Source organism: Haematobia irritans, chromosome 4 (assembly GCF_050003625.1).
Source record: "Haematobia irritans isolate KBUSLIRL chromosome 4, ASM5000362v1, whole genome shotgun sequence".
Lineage (NCBI taxonomy): Eukaryota > Metazoa > Arthropoda > Insecta > Diptera > Muscidae > Haematobia > Haematobia irritans.
The window spans coordinates 37,003,342-37,019,144 of record NC_134400.1 but is presented as its reverse complement, the minus strand read 5'-3'; the positions used below and the strand labels follow the sequence as shown (position 1 = coordinate 37,019,144).

General features: G+C 33.6%; 1 protein-coding gene across 2 annotated transcripts in view; it reads right to left on the bottom strand.

Moving 5' to 3' along the window:
* Nucleotides 1–15,803, bottom strand: part of knrl (knirps-like) — a 152,413-nt gene that overhangs the window by 25,448 nt on the left and 111,162 nt on the right. For both annotated transcript variants that reach the window (XM_075306382.1, XM_075306383.1), the window contains one exon: nt 12,405–12,482. In XM_075306382.1, coding sequence (XP_075162497.1) covers nt 12,405–12,482 — 78 coding nt within the window. The remainder of the gene's footprint in view (nt 1–12,404; nt 12,483–15,803) is intronic.

The window sequence follows — 15,803 nt, the reverse complement described above, 5'->3', positions numbered from 1 at the left end:
ATGTATGAGCTGCACTTTTGTAGCAAAAAGGTTAAACAATAAACAATACAACTTTGGAAAAAATAATAAGTTAGTACTGTGGTATATTCCTACTTTGTGGAGGTGACTAGAACATGCCAAACAAACTATAATGGCTGTATATCACATTTGCTTCTTAAAAACTAGAAAAAAATATAATAGTCGAAACTGGGGCCGTGGTGAATTTGATATACCTTCCACTATGGTAATCCACAATTTTGATAATCGCTAAGAAAAGATTGAATACGACCGACTGAAGGTAAAAACTTAGCTGAAAAAAAATTTGGAAGTTCTTCTAAAAGCACGACTTTAAAAGCATTTCCAAAATGTCCTCCGAAAGACGTTCTACATTTTAACTACACAGGAAGTTCTTTTAAATCAATATTTTATAACTCGATTTTTTCATAGTTTTAATGGGAAATTTTACCTTTTTATACCCTCCACCATAGGATGGGGGTATATTAACTTTGTCATTCCATTTGTAACACATCGAAATATTGCTCTAAGACCCCATAAAGTACATATATTCTGGGTCGTGGTGAAATTCTGAGTCGATCTAAGCGTGTCCGTCCGTCCGTCTGTTGAAATCACGCTAACTTTCGAACGAAACAAGGCACAAGTAGTTGTTATTGATATAGGTCAGATGGTATTGCAAATGGGCCATATAGGTGCACTTTTACGTATAGCCCCCATATAAACGGACCCCCAAAATTGGCTTTCCGATCCTCTAAGAGAAGCAAATTTCATCCGATCCAGCTGAAATTTGGTACATTTTGTCTAACAATCATGCAAAAATTGGTCCACATCCGTCCATAATTATATATAGCCCCCATATAAACCGATCCCCCGATTTGGTTTGCGGAGCCTCTAAGAGAAGCAAATTTCATCCGATCCGGCTGAAATTTGGTACATGGTGTAGGTATATGGTCTCTAACAACTATGCAAAAATTGGTCCACATCGGTCCATAATTATATATAGCCCCCATATAAACCGATCACCAGATTTGACCTCTGGTGCCTTTTGGAAAAGCAAAATTCATCCGATCTGGTTGAAATTTGATACGTGATGGTAGTATATGATATTAAAAAGCCAAGCCAAAAGTAGTCCATATCAGTCCATAATCATATACAGCCCCCCTATTAACCCATCCCGAGATTTGGTTTTGGAGCCTCTTGGAGGAGCAAATTTCATCCGAGTCTGTTGAAATTTGGTACATTGTGCTAGTATGTGGCCTTTAACAACCATGCCTAACTAGGTCCATATCGGTCTATAGTTATACACACAAAAATTGGTCCATAACAAGTTCCTAATTGTATATAGCCCCTATATAAGCCCCCCACGTATGGAATAACTCACAATTTAGAAAACGATGTTAAGAAGTTTTAAGATACCACAACCCAAGTAATTCGATTGTGGATGGCAGTCTTTAGAACAAATTTCTATGCAATCCATATTGGAGGGTACATAAGATTCGGCCTGGCCGGACTTACGGCGGTATTTTGGGCCATTCCCGGCGAAGCGACGTTTTTGGTTTTTTTTTTTTTTATTGCCAACCTTATTCTCCAAAATGCCCCATGTGCAAAAGTCAAAAGGATTGCGATCCGGGGATTTTACGGGCCATGAAGAACGAGGAACCTCAGTTTTGTGCTTGCTGTGATGCTTCTGAGTCGAGTTGACCATTCTCAAAATGCTTGTCTGTCCACTGCTTCAACACTATCCATAGCATTTTTTACCGATAGGTTATGTTAGGTATAGTGGCTGTCCGATATTTCAGGCTCACTTAGACTATTCAGTCCATTGTGATACCACAGTGGTGAACTTCTCTCTTATCACTGAGTACAGTCCAATGACAAGGGGCTTCATTTTTATAGCCGAGTCCGAATGGCGTTCCACACTATAGTGAAACCACTTAGAGAAGCTTTGAAACACTCAGAAATGTCACCAGCACTACCAAGAGGCAGTTTTTTTTGGTGTTTGGTCGAAAACTGGGGTTGAACCCATAAGGTGGGAATACTAACCATTGCACACGGTGGTTTCCTTTTACCGATATTATTTGTCATGCATTTTGACCCCATGCTCGATAAATACGAGCGGAGAGCGACCATCGACCGTTTCGGAGGCCCACAACATTAACACCGGTGGCGCTTAGGTTCTGGAGGCCAATGCTCAATATGGAAAGTATACTTAAAAAAATTGTGTTTGAAAAAATTGGGTTCCAAACATGTAATTTTTACACCCAAACATATGAAAAACAGTCTTTTTCGTCCGTGTACGCTTTAGTGCCATACAGGACTGTCTAAAATACAACGGAACATATATATAACCACAAGTAAAAATGGAAGTGGGACACTTTTCATATTTCGTATATAAATATGAAGCTGTGATGTTATTAGGAATGCGGTTTAGCCCAACTTAAATGAATTTGCAAAGATTGACGTATAAGGCTATGGTCACACTAGGCAAATATTTGACCAACATAAGTGTCAAATATTTTACCAGAACCATTTTCCAAAAATCTGGATACGGTTTTTTTATACCCACCACCATAAAATGGTGACGGGGGTATAATAAGTTTGTCATTCCGTTTGTAACACATCGAAATATCGATTTCCGACTATATAAAGTATATATATTCTTGATCAGGGAGAAATTCTAAGACGATATAAGCATGTCTATATATATTCTTGATCAGGGAGAAATTCCAAGACGATATAACGATGTCCGTCTGTCCGTCTGTCTGTCTGTCTGTCTGTCTGTCTGTCTGTCTGTCTGTCTGTTGTAATCACGCTACAGCCTTCAATAATGGCGCTATCGTCCCAAAATTTGGCACAGATTAGTTTCTTGTTTGCAGGCAGGTCAAGTTCGAAGATGGGCTATATCGGTCCAAGTTTTGATATAGTCCCCATATAAACCGACCTCCCGATTTTGGGTCTTGGGCCTATAAAAACCGTAGTATTTTATCAGATTTGTCTGAAATTGGAAATCCAGAGGTATTTTGGGACCATAAAGAGGTGTGCCGAAAATGGTCCGTATCGGTCCATGTTTTGGTATAGCCCCCATATAGACCGATCTCCCGATTTTGCTTCTTAGGCGTCTAGAAACAGTATTTTCTATCCGATTTGTCTGAAATTGAAAATCTAGAGGTATTTGAGGACCATAAGGAGGTGTGTTGAAAATGGTCCGTATCGCTCCATGTTTTGATATAGCCCCCATATAGACTGATCTCCCGATTTTGCTTCTTGGTCTTCTAGAAACTATATTTTCTATCCGATTTTCCTGAAATTTAAAATCTAGAGTTCTTTTGGGACCATAAAAAGGTGTGCCGAAAATTGTGCCCATCGGTCCATTTTTTGGTATAGCCCCCATATAGACCGATCTCCCGATTTGGCTTCTTGGGCTTCTAGAAACTATATTTACCATCCGCTTTGCCTGAAATTCTTGAGCTTCTATAAACTGTATTTATTACCCGATTTGCCTGAAATTCGAAATCTAGAGGTATTTTTAGACCACAAATAAGTGTGCCGAAATTGAGGTATATCGGTTAATTTTTTGGTATAACCCCCATATTTACTGATCTCTCGATTTTTACTTCTTGGGCGTCTAGAGACTATGTTTTCTAGCCGATTTATTTCAAATTCTGGAGGTATTTTAAGATCACAAATATGTGAGTAGCAAATGGTACCTATGGGTCCATGTTTTGGTATAGCCCCCATATACACCGATCTCCCGGCTTTATTTCTCGGGCTTCTAGAATCCGTAGTTTTTATCCGATTTGCTGGAAATTAGTAATTTATACTGAAATTTTAGACAAACGAAATTTCCTTTTCTTATAAAGTATTTTCGTTTATTCAACTCTAAAATAGCAGGCGCACTGATCATGAAAATTGCTTCCAACTGAAAGTAAAATTTTCAGATTTTACTCTACAGATTTAAGATTTCAAATCAAGGCGTAATTTAATCATGTACACGATATGTTTATAATTTCTCTAAAACTGAAACAAAATTGGTTCTCATAAATCTAAAATCTTATCTGGTCTTCATAGGTAGAATCTTTAAAGTTTGTCTTCGGGAGCTGACTGCCTTGGGAGAAGATTTGTCATCAAACCCCCTACAATTCTATATATTATCAAGTAACCCACTACGACGAAGAGTTTTCAAAGTAAACTATCATATGTGATTCATGGTGGTGGGTATTTAAAATTCGGCCCGGCCGAATTTACTACTGTATATACTTGTTTAATAATAGTATATATATATCCCGATAATAGTATATATCCCATTTGAGCTCAAAATGTTTGCTGGTTTGGCTGTGGCGACGGATTCTTTTCGAATTCTGTCAAATATTTGCCCAGTGTGACCCTAGCATAAGTCTTATTGTTTTTAAACGTTCTAAAACAACCTTAATAAGATCTGATGGATGGTGGAAATATCTCCAGAAAAATCACCAAACCACGGCTTTATCCCCAGCCAAATCCCCAGATCCCCAAAGTCAAAAATAATTATCCCCAACCACGAGAAAAAAATCCCCAGTTTGGGGGGGGATTTTGTCAAATATGTGATTTAGCACTTTTTTGACAAAATTTAAATTATTTACTACATTTGCAATTTTAGAAAAAGTGCAATATTTTGAGGTCAAACGTTTCAAACAAGAGAAAGCATACATTAAAAAACATAAACAAGGTAAAAATTATTTAGTTAGAATAATATTAATATTTTATTAATTTCAAATCCAAAACACTAAATTCGGATCACAAATTTAGTGCAACAGCTGTTGAAATGGACATCCGTCTTATGATCGGCCAAGTTAAATTCATTGTTTCTGTGTCAATTTTGCACAATTTTCGGATTCAAAAGGAACATTTTCTACTTTATTGGCGACTCGTTTTTGCTGAGTTGGTAATATAATCGAAAGATCAGTCTGCAAATAGACTATACCAAAAGCAGAGATGCAAGTTAAATCTATTTTTTTCAAATTATCGAATTTTAAAAACTAAATTCGTTCTGATATAAATTCGATTAACCCTTTGGGTACCGATGACCACTTAGGAGGAAACAACAAGGAAAACGACAACAAGCTCAATTACCCACTTAGTTTCGATCTATTTCTCGATGTTATTTTAAAGTAACATACATGCTTTAATCTAAATAAACTATTAATGTGTTCCATATTTGTGAGCACTAAAATTATTTTTTTTTTAACTTATTTAACAATAAACAAAAAATATGAAATTTGGAGACTATTTTTCTACTGTACTTATGTCTCTGGTAAATGGACATTCATTCAAGAATTATAGCCGATATATTTCCGAATTTTTTTTTTTGTATTTTTTCTTTCACTTCGACAGATAAAATAGGTCGTTTGCTTCTACACAGAAAAAAGTCCATTGTTTAACTGATGCTACCATTATCTTCAGTTTATTGCAAAAAATGTATTTTACCAGTCCAATGAAATTTTCTGCATTTTAATTAAAGGGTGATATGGTAAAAATTTGGTCAATATAAACTTGACGTATTTCTTTCAATTTTGCATTTAAAAAACCTGAACACCCCTCATTTTGAAGGTGTGTGTGTGTGTGTGTAGAATGTTGCTCCTATTTTGATTTTGGAATTCACTCTTCAGTTGTCAAAATGCCGTCCAAGCAAGAAGAGAGGCGTATCAAAATTTTGCTCGCGCATCGCGAAAATCCGAGCTACTCGCACGCAAAGCTGCCAAAATCGCCAAATCAGTTGCTCATTTCACCTCCGTGCTCAATTCACCACGCTTGAATTTTGCATACCAATCAATTGTTGTTGATTTCCCTGGGGCAGAGTCCGGAAACTCATTATCAAGCCAAGTTTTTGCTTCTACCGTATTTTTCCCTTCAGAAAACAGTATTTTATCAAAACACGAAATTCCTTTTTTCCATTTTTTTCACAGTAACAAAAGTTGCTTCACAAAAAACGCTCTATCTCACAACCTAATTGACTTACAGACGTCAAATTTTGACACGAATCATTTGAAGGTTACTATATAAAAATAATATGCATTTAATACTAGCGACGCCATCTATGTGTCAGACCGGGGACTTATCAGCCAACCTGTTATATGATCATTGATTATCAATTATATCCCATTTAAATAAATGTTTTGCGACATACTTGAAATAAAGAAAATTTAATTGGGCTATGGAAAATTTCTTAACAAATTATAAATAAATTAAAACAAATCTAAAATAGTTATTCGTTTTCGGCAAGCGTTAATGTTTACTTTAATTTTTCTGTTAGTTTAGTAGTGGACTTTTTTCTATGTATACAATATACGATTTATGTGATGTGAAAATTTTGGAATTTCGAAACCATTTATAAATGAATCACCAAGAAGTAACTCGCTAATATATTTCATTTTGTTACAACCAATATGACCAAGTTAACATACCCTCATACTATTAGGTATAAAAAAAAACGATACGACCATCACTGCTTAAAGCAACCGTTTCCAACAAGCCAGGAAGCAATTCCCCCTCGCAAATAAACCGCTAAAACATATATATGCATTTACCAACTGCAAGGGTGATTCCAAATCTAATGGAAATATTGTTACAATGCAAACCAGCTCTTTTAAGGTTAATTGGGCATCAAGATTACTAGGTCGGAAATGAGACTAACGATTGCAACTTGAATGGAACTGCCTCAGAGAAGGTATAATGAAAAAAAAAAAAAAAAAAAAAAACACAAACGGATGGACGGACATTCAGACGCCGTCATTTACTAGAACTACCATAAACATTACACCGCACCATAGTCATCATTGTAGGCAACGTCATCACGAGCAATTGTCAATATTGGCACTTTGAATTTGATTGGTTTGTTTGATTTGCGAGTATTTTGGGAAAACTCCAAAGTACTCCACAAATTACAATTAACTTTTAAGGTAAATCGCCTAGCGCATATACTATTTTGGTATTTTCCTAAATTAAAAACTCTTTGATATGAAAAGACATAGGAACAACATTAGCTTAGGTCAGATCGAAGCTCATATACACCCTCCACCATAAATTATGATGGAGTGTATCGTATTAAGTGAAGAAGATGAAGCTAAAATTGGAAAGTTTTTAATATTTGAACAAGCGGACGAACGCATATGGCAAGATATTCTTCGAATTTCACCATTTTTAAGACAACATATAATTTATGGGATCGTAGACTAATACTTCGGTTGGGGTTACAAAATCAATGAAAATGTTATTATACCTCCTATATTATTGTGGAGGGTATAACAATTTCAAAAAAAAAAAAAAAAATAGAAATAAACGTGTAAAAATAACAAATTAACTTGAGCGACAAATTGTTTAAAAGTTTTTTTTTTTTTTTTTTTTTTTTTTTTTGTAAGGTATATCAACTGTATATCCAACAATTGGATGAGAATTGCCTCGAAGGTTTTATTGAAAACAAAATGAAAAATTTCCAAAGGAAACCAAAATCTGTGGTTCTACAGACAATTTAGAATAGAAACCTTTAACCTTACCATACAAATGTAAGCTGCTATGAGAGACAATTTTAAATCAATTATTGACAAAACAGAAAATGTTCTGCATATTGCCACAGGTATTGACTCAATATTTTTTTTATGTCTTTACTTCTGGTTTATGTCACTTGAAGCGATGACACAACCTTTAAAATGTCATTCAACTTTAGGGCAATCATGGTTTTCTGATGATTATTTGAATTTGAGGTTCAAGTTGTTAGTTGCCCTTAAAGGCGAAAATTGTGTTTTTTTGCTATGCTTTATTAGGCTTGATCAAAAAGTATTTCGCCTTACAGCCTGATAGAAGAGTATAAATACTCAAAAAATCGACAAAAAAACATGAAAGAAAAATATGTAACAACATAGTAAATGTAAAATGTCCCACTGTTTAATGACTTACGTCGAAATATCGTTTCTTACAAATATAACAATCATAAGTTAGGAAGATTAATCAAAAAGAATAAAAGAATTTCTACAGTTGGTAGAATTCTACCAAAAATATTCCTCTCCAACTAAAAGGTACTTAAATTTTGTATAGAATTAAATTTTGACAAATTTTCTATAGAAATAAAATTTTAACAAACTTTTCTATAGAAATAAAATTTTGACAAATTTTTCTATAGAAATAAACCCTCGATAAATTTTTCTACAGAAATTTTCAATAGAAATAAAATTTTGACAAAATTTTCTATAGAAATAAAATTATGACAAAATTGTCCAAAAATAATCCTCTCCAACTAAAAGGTACATAAATTTTGTGTAGAATTAAATTTTGACAAATTTTAACAAAATTTTCTATAGAAATAAAATGTTGACAAATTTTTCTATAGAAATAAACTCTCGACAAATTCTTCTACAGAAACTTTCAATAGAAACAAAATTTTGACAAAATTTTCTATAGAAATAAAAATTTGGCAAGATTATCTATAGTAAGAAAATTTTGACAAACAATTTTAACGAAATAAAATCTTGACTTCTACAGAAATAAAATCTTGATAAAATTTTCTATAGAAATATTATTGTGACAAAATTTTCTGTAGAAATAAAATTTTGATAATTTTTTCTATAAGACAAAAATTTTGACAAATTTTTCCAAAGAAATAAAATTTTGACTAAATATTCTATAAAAATAAAATTTTGCAAAAACTTTTCTATAGAAAAGAAATTTTGACAACTTTTTCTATAGAAATAAAATTTTGACAAATTTTTCTATAGAAATACAATTTTGACAAAATTTTCTATAGGAATAGGTTAGGTTAGGTGGTAGCCCGATATATCAGGCTCACTTCTCTCTTATCACTGAGTGCTGCCCGATTCCATATTAAGCTCAATGACAAGGGACCTCCTTTTTATAGCCGAGTCCTAACGGCGTTTCACATTACAGTGAAACCACTTAGAGAAGCTTTGAAACCCTCAGAAATGTCACCAGCATTACTGAAGTGGGATAATCCACCGCTGAAAAACTTTTTGGTGTTCGGTCGAAGCAGGAATCGTACCCACGACATTGTGTATGCAACGCGGGCATGCTAACCATTGCACCACGGTGGTTCTATAGGAATAAAATTTTGCAAAATTTACTATAGAAATTTAATTTTGATAAATTTTTCTATAGAAATTTAATTTTGACAAATTTTTCTATAGAAATAAAATGTTGACAAACTTATCTATAGTCATAAAGTTTTGTCAATTTTTTTTATAGAAATTAAATGTTGACAAAATTTTTTTTTGGATTAAAATTTTGAAAAAAATTTCTATTGAAAGAAATTGTGACAAATTTTTCTTTTTCTTTTTAAATACATTTTTGACAACATTTTCTTCAGATATAATTTTTTCTAATTTTTTTTTATACAGAAAGACAACTTTTACGAATTTTTTTTATAGAAATTAAATTTTGACATATCTTTCTATAGAAATTAAAATTTGGCAAATTTTTCTATTGAAAAAAAATTACAAACTCTTCGATAGAGAAAACTTTTGTAAATTTTATGTTGACAAATTGTTGACAAAAATGTTTATAGAATAAAATTTTGGCAAATTTATCTATATAAATTAATGTTTGACAAAATTGTCGATTTTCTATAGAAATAAAATTTTAAAAAATTTTCCTGTGTGTTCAATATTATTGAAATTTTTATTTTTCATATTGGGTTATACCTTCAAAGTCCATTGTTGGTAAGAGCTCCCTTTTTAAAGAAGTAGTGCAAGCTAAATCATTAAAACATTTAAGAGTGACCCATTTACACATTTAAGGGATATTAACACACACAAAAATTGTTGCTCAGATCATAATATGTAACATTGCAAGTACTGAAATAAACTTATAATATAAAATAATAAAACCTTTTTCTAAAAAAAAAGCTTTTTTATAATAACCACAAAAATTGATGAAAAACTTAAAAATGGATTTTTTTAAATTTGATTGACTTGTGGAAAAATTTACTTAAAATTTTAGTAGAATATTTTTTGCACGGGTGGCAATCGTGGCTAGAACCCTCTACTGGGTTTGTCGAACAGGGTAACTGTTACTACATGATACCATAGTAACAGTAGATAAAAACAAGTATATACGGCCGTAAGTTCGGCCAGGCAGAAGCCTCCACCATGGGTTGCATAGAAACTTCTACTGATGTCTGTCATCCACAATCGAATTACTTGAGTTGCGGTAACACTTGCAAGGTATCTTCAAACTTCCTAACACCGTCTTCTAAATTGCAAGGTAGTCCATACGTGGTATATATTAAACTAAAAAAGGCCAATATACACCCAGAGAAGGAATATGATCACCTTAAACATGTTTTAAGAGCAAAATGTTATTTTTGGGTGGTGACCATGTAACATGGTTTTCGCAACCATGTTATTTTCTCGGAAATCATGTATCTGATTTCGGCAAGCAGGTTATATTTGACGATAAAATAACATTTTAATGACAAACATGTTACATGGTCACCCTACAAAAATAACATTTTGCTCTTGAAACATGTCTGAGGTGATCATATTCCTTCTCTGCGTGTAATTAAGTTTGACACAATTTTCTATAGAAATAAAATTTTGACAAAAGTTTCTATACAAGTAAAATTTGGACAAAATTTTCAAAAGAATTAAAGTTTTGACAACATTCTCTATAGAAATAAAATTTTGACAAAATTTTCTATAGAAATAAAAATTTGCCAGAATTTTCTATAGAAATAAAATTTGACAAAATTTTCTATAGAAATAAAATTTTGACAAAATTTTCTATAGAAATAAAATTTTGGTAGATAATTTTTGGCTCGAGTGGCAACCATGATTATGAACCTATATGGACCAATTTTTGTGTGATTGGGTATCGGCTATATATAACTATAGACCGATATGGATCAATTTTGGAATGGTTATTAACGGCCATATACTAACACCACGTTCCAAATTTCAACCGGATCAGATGAATTTTGCTCCTCCAAGAGGCTCCGGAGATCAAATCTGGGGAACGGTTTATATGGGGGCTATATATAATTAAGGACCGATATCGACTAATTTTTGCATGGTTGTTAAAGAACATATACCAACAACATGTACCAAATTTCAACCGGATCGGATGAATTTTGCGCCTCAAAGTTGCTCCGAAGGTCAAATCTGGGGATCGGTTTATATGGAGGCCATATATAATTATGGACCGATATGGACCAATTTTTGCATGGTTGTTAGAAACGATATACTAATACCATGCACCAAACTTCAGCCGGATCGGATGAAATTTGCTTCTCTTAGAGGATCCGCAAACCAAATCTGGGGGTTCGTTTATATGGGGGCTATACGTAAAAGTGGACTGATATGGACCAATTTTTGCATGGTTGTTGAAGAACGTATATCAACACCATGTACCAAATTTCAACCGGATCGGATGAATTTTGCTCCTGCAAAAGGCTCCGGAAATCAAATCTGGGGATCGGTTTATATGGGGGCTATATATATTTATGGACCGATATGGACCAATTTTTGCATGATTGTTAGAGACGATATACTAATACCATTTACCAAATTTCAGCCAGATGGGATGAAATATGCTACTCTTAGAGGCTCCGCAAGCCAAATATGGGGTCCGTTTATATGGGAGCTAGACGTAAACGTGGACCGACCTACATCAATAACAACTACTTGTGCCAAGTTTCAAGTCGATAGCTTGTTTCGTTCGGAAGTTAGCGTGATTTCAACAGACGGACGGACATGCTTAGGTCGACCCAGAATTTCATCACGACCCAGAATATATATACTTTATGGGGTCTTAGAGCAATATTTCGATGTGTTACAAACGGAATGACAAAGTTAATATACCCCCCCATCCTATGGTGGAGGGTATAAAAAAAAAACTTTTATTTAATTTTAGAGTTTTTTTTTTTTAAGTTAAGGCAAAACAACAAAAACAATTATATAAATTGTAAATTTCATTTGGGAGGAAACACCTTTTCTAGGGTGAATTTTACATTTGGATGTTAATACTGTTTTGTGGAAAATTTGTTTAGATCAACCAACAAATATATGATAGACGCAGAAAAAAAGATGCATAAGTGGAGTGATTGACGAACAGACGGACATGGTAGAATAAAATCAGCAGGATGAGTAAGTCTATAGATTTTCCCATTGTTTTCAATATTTTTAACTTATATTATTGTCTATTGTAAAAACCCATAAAGCTAAAATATTTATTAGTAATATATAGGAATTGTTGTAAACCTCTCATTTTTATTACAAAGAGAAGAAGAAGAAGAAAAAAACACCTCTCAAATATTCCCATGCTCAAATTCTTTAATTTTATACCCTCTAGAGATTATCAACTTTCATATTTTACTATATGCCATTTATTAATTGTTTCTTTATTTCTATTAATGTGCCATAGAAACTCACCTTGCAGCCTTCACATGTAAATGCACCAAAATGGAAACCTGCCGCTGGTTCCCCACAGACCTTACAGGTCTGGTTCATCTGCAAATAAAAGAAAAAAATAAAATGAATAACCGAAAGAAAGAAACGCAATGAAATATTCATGAATTATGACTGAGACAATTTGCTGCTATTATTTTAGAAGAAACTTAACACTTTGCCCCCAAACGTTTATGATATACAAAACTATAAAGAAAATCAATTAAAATGCAACAAATCTTTGGAACACGAAATGACTGGTAAGCTTTTACAGCTTCATATCTATAATAGGATTTGGATAGCGAAGATAGGCCTCAGAGCAAAATTTACACGCATAATAAAGTACAGCTTACAAGTTAGTAAAACTAAAAGCTCCAAATTCGTGCCCACCAAAAGGGAAGGAGAAAAAAATCACAACATTATATAAGATAATTTTTTCTAATCTCCACTATAAGATGGGGGGTATATCACATCTGTCATTCCGTGTGTAATACATCGAAATATTATTTTCAGACCCCATAAAGTATCCCAGGAAAAAAGAGTCGCAACAAGTATATACGGCCGTAAGTTCGGCCAGGCCGAAGCTTATGTACCCTCCATCATGGATTGCGTAGAAACTTCATCTAAACACTGCCATCCACAATCGAATTACTTAAGTTGCGGTAACGCTTGCCGATGGCAAGGTATCTTAAAACCTCCTAACACCATCTTATAAATTGTATGTAAGTCCATACGTGGTATATATTAAATCAAAAAAGATCGATCCAATACGTATATAATTCAGTTTGACAAAGTAGACATAAAATTTTGACAAAATTTTCTACAGAAATAAAATTTTAACAAAATTTTCTATAGAAATAAAATTTTGACAATGATGAAAATTTTATTATGAACCGAATAAAATTTTAACAAAATTTTCTCTAGAAATAAAATTTTGACAAAATTTTCTACAGAAATAAAATTTTGACAAAATTTTCTATAGAAATATAATTTTTGTAGATTATTTTCGGCTCTAGTGTCAACCATGATTATGAACCGATATGGACCAATTTTTGTGTGATTGGACCAATTTTGGTATGGTTGTTAGCGACCATATACTAACACCACGTTCCTAATTTGAACCGGATCGGATGAATTTTGCTCCTCCAAGAGGCTCCGGAGGTCAAATCTGGAGAATGTTTTATATGGGGGCTATATAATTATGGACCGATATAGACCAATTCTGGCACGGTTGTTAAAGATCATATACTAACACCATGTTCCAAATTACAACCGGATTGGATGAAATTTGCTTCTCTTGGAGACTTCGCAAGCCAAATCTGGGGATCGGTTTATATGGGGGCTATATATAACTATGAACCGATGTGGACCAATTTTTGCATGGTTGTTAGAGACCATATACCAACACCATGTACCAAATTTCAGCCGGATCGCATGAAATTTTCTTCTCTTTTAGGCTCCGCAAGCCAAATCTGGGGATCGGTTTATATGGGGGCTATATATAATTATGGACCGATGTGGACCAATTTTTGCACAGTTGTTAGAGACCGTATACCAACACCATATACCAAATTTCAGCCGGATCGGATGAAATTTGCTTCTCTTTGAGGCTCCGCAAACCAAATCTGGGGATCGGTTTATATGGGGGCTATATATAATTATTGACCGATGTGGACCAAGTTTTGCATGGTTGTTAGAGACCATATACCAACATCATGTACCAAATTTCAGCCGGATCGGATGAAATTTTCTTCTCTTTTAGGCTCCGCAAGCCAAATCTGGGGATCGGTTTACATGGGGTCTATATATAATTATGGACCGATGTGGACCAATTTTTGCATGGTTGTTAGAGACCATATACCAACATCATGTACCAAATTTCAGCCGGATCGGATGAAATTTGCTTCTCTTAGAGGCTTCGCAAGCCAAATCGGGGGATCGGTTTATATGGGGGCTATATAGAATTATGGACCGATGTGGACCAATTTTTGCATGGTTGTTAGAGACCATATACCAACACCATATACCAAATTTCAGCTGGATCGGATGAAATTGCTTCTCTTAGAATCCCCGCAAGCCAAATTTGGGGGTTCCTTTATATGGGGGCTATACGTAAAAGTGGACCGATATGGCCCATTTGCAATACCATCTGACTTACATCGATAACAACGACATGTGCCAAGTTTCAAGTCGATAGCTTGTTTCGTTCGGAAGTTAGCGTGATTTCAACAGACGGACGGACGGACGGACTTGCTTAGATCGACATAGAATTTCACCACGACCCAGAATATATATACTTTATGGGGTCTTAGAGCAATATTTCGATGTGTTACAAACGGAATGACAAAGTTAATATACCCCCATCCTATGATGGAGGGTATAAAAATAGTAGTGAAAACTTTCTATTTCGATGCAGAATTGGTGCAAAATTGTCAAAGAAGTGATGAATTTAACGTGCGCTTGTCATAAGACGGATGTTCGTTGCAGTGAATTTGCATCACTTTATAACGCGTGATCGGAATTCAGTGTTTTGGATGTGAATTAAAAAATTTTGTAATATTTTGCCAAATAGATAATTTTATTATTTTTTATGATTTTTAATGCATTCTAAGGCTTGTCTGAAAACTCAAACGTGTTTCAAGAACAAAATGTTATATTTTTATGTACAATGTTTGTCGCAACTATGTTGTTTTTCGGGAAATTATAGAACCGATTTTGGCAAGCATTTTATGTTTGTCGAGAAAAAAAAACATTTTCCATGTTGTGGAATAGCATCTTTTGTTGGATTTTCTTGTGCGCTTAGGAGAGAAATTTAAGAATCTTCTAAAACTCAAAAATGGTTCTTATAAATCCAAAGTCTTACGTAGTCTCCATATATGGAAACTTTAAATTTAAGTTCGGGAAGCGTAGGGTGGCAACTAGACCCGTGCCAAAAATAATCTACCAATATTTGAGAAAATGTTATCAAAAATCTACCAAATTTAAAAAATCTTATTTTGAAGTTTTTGATCAAATTTTTGTGGTAATTATGAGAAAATGTTTGTTTCTTCGAAGGAAACGTTTTATTTTGTACCTTAAAAGTTTATTTCAATATTGGCAATATTAAATATTATGATATCTTTCCATAGAAAATATTATTTCTATAGCAAATTTTGTCAATGTTTTATTCCTAAAAAATATTTTGTTAAAATTCGTTTTGTTTTGTTATTGTTGGTTTTGTTCTTTAATTATTGTTGTTGTTTTTTTTTTATTTCAGCTTAAAACCATACATTGACTAAACTACAAGTGTAGCTTAACCAACAGAGGAAAAGAATGTTTGTCAAATTTATTTGGGCAAAGCCCTATAGACTGCAAGATGGTTGGATGGACGCACGTTTCGGAATT